The following is a 9,222-nucleotide window of genomic DNA, read 5'->3' on the forward strand; positions in this document are numbered from 1 at the left end:
CCTGCTTGCTACGTGGGCTACAACAGGCCATATTTCGACTTTATGACGTCTATAATAGCTGCCAACTCAACGCCACGTCAACATCCACGTGGCATGGCACAAAAGCTCGTGACAAAAAAATGAATGTCATAAGCCTTTGTGACTTAAAAACCATTGTCAAAAACTTGTGATGTAAAATATACAGACGCCATGTAATCAATTTGTAAGGATGGTTTTTTGATGTTTGGATTTTCGTCAACTGGAGGTCACAATTCTTAAGTTGTGACATTAATTCTATATATTTTGACACAAATAGAATGTCAAAAAACCACACGTTTCTTGCAGTGTTTGCATGTCGTTGTGTTCTAAGATGCATGATAATATCTGTTACTTTGTGTGTTTTATTTAAGATGCCTGATGGTATTGTGTTTGTTGCCTCAAATAAAACACCTCCAAATCAAAATGTGCTGGATGATGCTTGATAGGTGATAGTTAAGTTTGTATTTGATTCTAGATTGATTGGGTGAACAATCAAATTTGTTGTAAAAGTGAAGGAATAATGAGTCCGGTCAGACGTGTTGGCTTGTGTCAAATCTGGTGGCAAGGCCTGTCGGGAAGCGAAGAAATCGACATGACACAACGCGATGGGTGAAGAAAAGCAAATTTATTAAAATAGGAAAGATTTGCTAACTAACCGGTGAAGATATATATGCTTTCTGGAAATGGAGTGTCTGGCATGATAATAGCACGGGCAGCCGTGCATTAGCTGGCCCCCTTTATTTAGACATACACACAAATTTAGGGAAAAAAAGCATACAATATGTTCTCGAACACGATATACGGCAAGAAAGTGTTAAGCTCACACTCTCTTGTTACACTAGTTATTGGATGGATCAAAGTTCGAATGCACAGCGGAAATTATAGATAAATTATTGCATTATTAGGTCCTACGAACAAGTTGGATATGATAGCCGTGAGGAACCACCATCTCCCCAACGCGTGATACTTCTCCTCCTTTTATCTCAATCCATCTGCAAACAACCAAATTCCATATCATCAGCGGGCTGCATGAATAGCTTGGGTCGACTCATGTCACCATATCCGCATACACACACAACAAATAATACATTACCTGTAGTTTGGCACTAAAACGTGGAGGAAAAGTGAAATGAAAAGCTTGGCAAACTCTGCCCCAAGACAAAGCCTTGTGCCTCCTCCAAATGGCATCAAATTCCTCTGCTGAATGCTTTGTTTTTCCTTGTCCTGTGTCTGCCGAGACAGAGCGCAATGTGTCATAGTATCTATATGCAACAAGCGTAATAAAAACCAAAGATTTATTTTGACCAATCATATAATGTTAAAGCTTCAAGCTTGCAAGCAAAATAATTCTGAGTTTTGCTACTACTAACCGTCCACCTCCATGGATTGAATTTGAGTGGATCCTCAAACAGCGTTGGGTTTAGATGACCCACCATGGGGCTAATCATAACTAGCCACCCGGCAGGGATTGTATAGCCTGCATGATTAATGACTTATCATCATATGACCGATCCATGTAACTATGTGTTCTCATCATATATATAGTTAGTTATTAGTGGACAAAATGTACCATTCACTTGCACATCTGTCAGAGTTTTCCTGAAAATTCCAGGTGCAATATTACTGATCCGTGTAATCTCATTCATAACCTTCAGGAGCAACAAACACAATAATCATGTCAAAGGACAACTGCTGAAAAGCATGCAACGCGTAGTGTACGTTTTGGGAGTTCAGTCACCTGAGAAGTGAATGTCATGGACTTGTACTCCTGCCATGTGAACCCAGAATTCATGTCTTCTCGTTTCTTCAGTATTGCTTCGTGCTCCTCCTGGAAAAAGGGAGAAGTTCAACAACTTTATACTAGAATATATGATTCTGTATCCATATTATCTTGTAGATGAGATGATAGACATATTTTAATGACACAGAAAAAATTACCACCTTGAGAGTTTTGACAACTTCGGGGTTGTCTTTGAGCAACTTAAGACCCACGGTGAGGGTTCCTGATATCGTTACAAAGCTGCCAAACAAGAGACCAGATAGTGCGTCTATAGCAAAAACCTCATCTATCAGTGGCTTTTCACTTCGTAGTTCTTCAACAAGGAGGTCAAGAAGGTCGCCGTGTTTCTTCTCAGGTGTACTTAGCCTATGTTTCAGGAGTTGAGTCAATTTTTCTTCCACATTTCTCTTCCCCTGTGACCAAAAGTCATCTTGATTTCTGTTTCAGAATTTCTATTACACACTCTGACTACTAAACAAAGTTCAGATATATGTAGTGTACCTTCATGCACTTGTAAAATGTTGTCCCAGGAAAGTATATGGGGAAACATAGCACCCCATTGAAGAAGTCATCGTAATACTTCCTCAACTCTTTTGACTCCTCCGGAGCGATGCCGATGATCTTCTTGGCCACAAGAACAAATATCAACTGTGTTGTATGTGTTCAAACCATGGTATCAAATTAAACATCATTGTCGAGTTGTTACATTACAGACCATCGATTATACTTGGACAATGACATATGCACTTACATCTGCGATGGCATTGTTCACCTCAACGCTAGGCTTGGCTGCCCACGCTGCGAAGTGCTGCTTCATGGCATCCTCTAGCTCTTGGATGAGCGATTCCTTGAGGTTTTCAGGGCCAAAAAGCTTGGACGCAAAACTGCGGATGAACTTGTGGACGGGACCTGTGAATATGGTGATGCTCTTCTTGCCGAATATGGTGTTTGCTGTCTGCGGGTACCAAATTCTGAACAACTTGCCCTCTTGCTGGAAGATGAACCGGTTCAACTCTGGATCAAGGGAAACCACGATAGGCTGCCCCGCCAGGCAGGTCTTGAACATGGGGCCGTACCTGTATATATATTTGTAGCAACGGCAGCAACAAACAATATTTTTTCACTCTTTTTTTTTTTTGCAAAACTATTTTTTTTTTGCAAAACTAACATTAGCTCGTTAGATGAGCCTAATTAGTGTGAGTACGTAAGTACAAACAGTAACACTACAGCGCAAAGCCCTAAACTATTTTTTCATACGGTCAAAATCGATTTTCAAGGACAGTTTAAATACCATTGCTACGATATTGCTTATAAAAACGAGATATTTACATATATATAGATTCAGTGGCGGAGCTCTCGGTAGGGCTAGGTGTGGCAGCCTCCCTACCTCAAATCTGCCATGCTCTTCATTATCCTGGTTGGTTCACATGTCATCTCTCAATGGCTATCCAATTAATCAAGGCAGAAAGCTCAGATGATTCTACTGTGCCACACCTTGATTTCTATTTGTCCTCCGCCACTGTATAGATTGTTTTAGAACTGTCCCTGGAAATACTTTTAAATATCACAAAATTTTAAATTAAGCCTAATTTTACTTTGCCCGAGCGAGCAGCCACCGCACGGTGACTCGCTCGTCGCAAGTCTTGCTTTTTTTCAAGCTAATTCCACATTTGAAACAATGACCTCTTGGCTCATGCAAGCCCCATGCTACCACACCATACAGTCACTTGGGTCATAAACAAGATGCTATCTTTTTTTATTAATTGTTATGAATCTTGTATTTAAAATTTTAGGACCTAAACAACCTCAAATAAAAAAAGTTTCAACTACAAATTTTAGATCTCATAAAGTACTAAAAGTTAGTGTTGGAGAGTTTTCATCAAGGTGTCTGAAAATTTGAATTTCAAACTCTAAAATATTATAATGGATACTCAGACCTCTAGATGATCTAAAGTAAAGAAGTCATCAACTACAAAGTTTCAGATCCTATCGAGCTATACAGTTTTGATACAATATTGTCTTCATCCTAATTTTTTTGAAAAATGTATGAATTTATTTGCCCAGCTGCTATTTTCATAGGTTGTTGACCAACCAATTTTCAGGGAAAGTTGGCATAATAAATCACCTTAGAAAAATGTAATTTCTAGGATGGTTATTTCCATGGGTATATTTTTAGGGCAGTTAAGTCAACCGCTGCTGAAAATCTATTTCTAAGGGTAGATCAGTAGTTATACAGCGCAGCAAGACATTTGTAGAGACGGTTTACTATATGAATCATCCTAAAATAAAGGGAGGTGACTTTAAAAATCGTTTGTGCAGTCGTGTAATAAGGCCTGCAGGCGGAGTGAATGAAACTAAAAAAGTCTGAGTTCCTCAGTTCACCTCTTCAGTCGTTGGCGGAAGAAGCTGGGGATGTCGATAGAAGGGCTAACTTTCATGTATTGGAGGGTCTCGCCAATAATGGGGAAGCCCATGGAGCCAGGAGGGAGCCTCCCCTTGCATGGTGGACACACCCATCTGTAAGCCCAGTGAAGTAACCATCCAATCACCACCGTAACACAACATAGAACTGCGTATGATCGATTGGCCAGCAAACCTCCTTCCATCCCTAGTACTGCGACTAGAACTAGAACGGGTTTCTTCCAGGCTAGCTAAAAACTAAGGTTTTGAAGCTAGTCAGTTTGTCTTGCATGTAAATGGGTGGCCCCTAGCAGCTTATATAGGGCGCGGGAGAAGTCTCTGTTGCGTACACTAAGGTTTTGACTAAAGCAAGTCAGTATTAATTTGGCCCGGTACTGGCCGCCCTACTGGGTTTTGTTTATTTCATGCTGAGTTGGAATCAAACTTTGTACTTCTCGACGTTGACCCGGGATTCCCCTTCGTGCAAGCTGGAACTCTGCATGCCACGTTTGCTTATTTTCTTCATTTCGTGCAAGTTGGAACTGTGCAATGCCACGTTTGCTTATTTTCTTCATTTCGTGCAAGCTGGAAAACTCTGCATGCCACGTTTTTGCTTATTTTCTTCATTTCGTGCAAGTTGGGGACTGTGCAATGCATGCACGTTACTAATTTCCTAGTTTGCACGCGTGGCGCATTTAGTTATTTTAGTGTTTGAATCTTCGATTGCTCATGATTTCAGCAAATAAATCAGAACTAAGCATCTCATTTCAAAACGAAAAATGAAAGAACAGCAACCCTAAACAGAAGGAACCCGTGATAGTAGCATGCACAAAATCTCATTGCATCACGCAGAGTGCGTAATATAATGGAATCCCTATTGCGTAGAATACAATCCCATTGCACTGGTTAGCAAGCAAAATCACATGTACTCCGCTGCCTCTAAATGATTGGCATTTTGGAACCATATCAGTGCATAAAAAAATTTTGATTTTCTTGACACCTTTAGGGATCCTTCAGTTAATTCCCTCTCCAAGATGAATAGAGGGGATGATAGATTTTGACTTGTAGAGGATTTAATCTCCTTCAATCATTTTCGATTGTATTCAATCTCGCCCTCCATTTCCCACCAAATCAAACAAGGTCTTACTGTACATATTCAAGGACCTCACACTATGCCTAAATTTCATCACAGATGGGCTATAACCCGTCTTAAAGACACTTAAGCAACTGTCTCTGATAATATACATCACAGACAGTGCACTAATCAGCTTATGATGTCACAGTCCATCACAGACTCCAACACTTAGACATTTGTTTCACCTGACTGTGTGGTAGAGTTAAGGCCAATCTTTGACGACCAAAATTATATCACGCTCAGGGATTTATAGCGGCCTCTTTTGTGTTTTGTTTAGTTCATATACTGACCGCTTCAAGGTCCATCTGTGGGCATTTCTCTATTTCAGATATAGCTTTTTTAGATCCCTATTTGTGATGACCGCTCAATGAATAAAGCCGCTTGATCAGAGACGCGAATTCTTTATTCACATTTCTAATCAAGCAGTATCAAAAGCGCCATTATTTATAACAATCAATTTACAGGTAGTTCAACCTCCATCAATGCCAGTTCACTATATATATGCATCACAAGCAATACCATTACAGGCAGTAATTATATCTCACATATATATACATCATATCACAGGAGATCATTAGATCAAGCCACTTACACTAACACAGAAAACATTTGTACTGACGGCACTTTTTGGATTTCCACCGGTGGTTTTGTGAACCATCAGTGCGAAAAGGCCAGTGAAAATTAATGTACATTTATATAGGAAATGCATACAAATATATTTGCACTGACTTTTGTTTGTCCATGTGAGAACTGCCCCAAAGTGACCTACTGCCTATGCAATGAACTCTTTTGTTTGAAAATCCTGCGGGAAAGCAAGGAACATCACCCAACAGGTTCTTGTAGAAGGGCACAATCTAAGGTTGTTGGCACGATCATGACCCACAAGCATAACTTCTCTACCATTTGACAACAAAAAAGGGCTAAGATTCACCATTGACTGCCTACTAATCACCGATCTGAATTGCAACAAACAATGACCCAGCGGAGACAGACAAGCAGATACTATTTAGACATATGACACACTCCCTCGAAGTAATCCACAACAATATCCATTGCATCAGCTGGTGTTGTTGCGGCAAAGGATATAGGTAGCGATAGCACACTCATATTGACGGCGAGGTGGGTTCCTGGCGATGACCACGCGTCAACCTCAAACCTGGGTGGCACGTAAGGCTCTGGGTTCGCTGTGAAGTTGGCCATTCGAGCAATGGATTCTAGCTAAGACGGAGGAAATTGTATTGGAACCTGGCAGATATTGGGGTTTTCTGCTTGCACCGGGGAAGTCAGAGACTCAGCATGGCCAGTTAAACGAGCATATCAGGATCAAAAGAGAGATAGGTTTCCTTTCTTTGGGATTGCATTCAAATCAACCCTTTAGGCCTCCAAAACACTCTTGTGCTGGACCTGGTTAAACACCAACGGGCCTTCTGTCCATAGTTTTAACATTTCTTACACTGAATTTGTTGCGAACAAAGAGTGACAGTGTCCTATCCCATGGTAGTTAAGGCAAGGCGAGAAATCTGTTGGCGGCCTAGAAACTAAACTCGAGAAATTTGGCCTCTGAAGAGCACCTTTGAAATCTGACAGCTTTCCATCTGGAAACTCAGAAGGATGAATAATTGAATTTGCCCCTTTTGAACAAGAAAATTGCCGTAAATTCATACTTGAATTGATCCAATCAAAAACTGTTTTGACCGGGATCACAGAACCCATTGGAGAACACTGAGTATCCAAAAATTAGATTGTCGCAAGACTGCATAGCAGGTAACTGAACAAAAAAACTGACAAAACAAAATCAATGGAGGAGGCAGTTGTGGTTTGAATTTGACTGCAGGTGAGTTCTGAACAATCGGAGCAGCAATTTGGCCCTTTTTTTTGGGAAGGACAGCTTCTTTTCTGCTTTTTTGGAGAGTACCTTGGTCCATTCCCTTTCCTGTTCTTCCTCCCAGAGTCATTTTTCATGTTGCCATTGTGCAAATCCATTATTCCAGATATGAACGAAGCATCAAAGTGGCGGCCAATGAAACAATGAAGATTGTAAACATGAAAACCCACTTGCTTGTTGGCAACCGAGAAACATGTTGTAACACGGCCTCCGAGAGTGGCGGAGACCTACGCGGCCAGTAGTTCGCAAAGACGTCTCCGACCAACTACCTAAGTGAAGGCCCAGCTACCACGCCTCCAGACCCAGAAAGATGACGGTTTCTCAGACTGCTTGCAGGACGCTGCCGGTGACCCTGGCGCAGCCTCCGCCCGGTGTAACACCCTAAAATTTGCCTCTTTTGGAAATAGAGCTAAAATGAGTAAATTTGGAATTTTGTGTTCATTAAAACATAGGGAGATAAAATTTTTCATTAAATAAAATTTATCATAAGGTTTAGCAACATATTTGTGCATACATGCCCTTGCATTTGATGTAATTGGTTGAGTGGCTTTGATTGAAAATTTTAAAGGGTTTAAATTTGCTTTTGCAAATGAAATTAAAATTTACTATGACATAAAAGAAAAGAATAGAAAATAAAATTTTAAAATAAAAGAGTTTAAAAAGTTGTAAAAAATAATTTTTGAGAAGATTTACTAAAATTTCCTCATTTTTTTATTTGAATTGAAAAGTATATTCAAAACTCTATTTGAACTTGAGTTGGCTTACATTCGAAATTGGTTTTGAAAATAAAATAGAAAAAAAAATGGAAATTGGGAAAACTCCCCCTCTCCTTCCAGGCCCGTAGGCCTTCTCTTTTTCTTCCCGCTCTCCCTCCTTCCCTGCTTCTGGGCCGCCCCGACCGAAGCCCCACCACCGCTGTCCCGCGCAGCCCAGCAGCCAGCGGCCGCCATCTCCCCCTCTCTGTTCTCTCGCGTGGCCTTGTTTCTCTGTCGGCCCAGCTGGCCATTTGGTTTTCCTCCGCTCGGGCCGAAGCCAGCGCCGGCTCATTCTCTCCTGCGCCTGTGGCCTGTCCTCTGTGCCGGCCCACTCGCGCCCGTGTCTCCCATCCCGCAACGGCCCAACATTGCCGCAGCGGTCCATCTCCGCTGGCCAGCCAGACGTCCACCCGCGCCCCTCTTCCTCTCCGCCCGCTGACAGTGCTGGCCCGCCTGTCAGGCGTCTTCTCCCTCGCGTCGTATTCCAGCCGGAGTCCTCCTCCGCATCAACGCCGAGTCCGGCTCCGCCACGACCTCTGTGCCGTGCCTCCCAAGATGTCACCCCATAAATAGCCGCCCACGCCGCCTCCCCTCCTCATCTGTTGCATGTTTTCTTTTCGCCCCAGCAAGCTGCAGCAGCACCTCACTCTAGCGCCGTCGCAGCAACCGTCGTCCCCCGAGCGCCGCGCCGCCGTCGTTGCTTCCTGCCCGCCTATTCCGGTTTGGGTGAGTTCCCCACTCCCTCCTCCACCCTCCTGTATTTTTCTTTCGTCAAATCATGCGCTGGAGGCCGAGTACCGCAAGCTTCCTTTGGCCGGCAATGGCGCCGCCGCCACAGACCCTGCCGTCGGCACTGTTCCGGCTGGTTCACTCTCTCCCTTCCGACAGATTAAATCTCGGGCGTCCAAATCTAATCCGACGTCCCAAATAGGAAGGTACCCCTTCGCTGTTAGATTTATAAAAGAGCCCCTGAGTTTTTCTGTTATTGAACCCGCGATCCATTACGTATTACGTATTAGATTGAATCCGTCTTCTTCTTTTAAAAGCGTATTTTAGTCGGTTCACTTCAAAAGTACGTTTTCAGCTATTTACAGAATTGTCACTGATTTTGTTTTAGCCATAACTTCTCCGTTTTAACTCCGATTTGATTCGTTCAAATTGCGTTAGGTTCGTAATTTCATAATCTACATGCTCATACTACTGTTCCATATGTTTTTAACTTTTAAAATTCGTGATTAGATTTAATCTA

At 42.2% G+C, this 9,222-nt stretch overlaps 1 protein-coding gene across 1 annotated transcript; it reads right to left on the reverse strand.

Annotated features, from left to right (window-relative positions):
* Positions 1–919: 919 nt before the first annotated feature.
* On the reverse strand, positions 920–4,404 carry LOC136485007 (cytochrome P450 87A3-like). Its single transcript, XM_066481959.1, has 9 exons — positions 4,182–4,404; positions 2,550–2,896; positions 2,300–2,446; positions 1,960–2,211; positions 1,757–1,846; positions 1,589–1,667; positions 1,389–1,495; positions 1,112–1,248; positions 920–1,010 (listed from the first exon to the last, which is right to left on the reverse strand). Exons 1-9 carry the CDS (start codon positions 4,402–4,404, stop codon positions 920–922), a joined length of 1,473 nt encoding a protein of 490 aa, XP_066338056.1.
* Between the last annotated feature and the right edge of the window lie 4,818 nt (positions 4,405–9,222).

This window comes from Miscanthus floridulus, chromosome 10 (genome assembly GCF_019320115.1).
Source record: "Miscanthus floridulus cultivar M001 chromosome 10, ASM1932011v1, whole genome shotgun sequence".
Classification (NCBI taxonomy): Eukaryota; Viridiplantae; Streptophyta; class Magnoliopsida; order Poales; family Poaceae; genus Miscanthus; species Miscanthus floridulus.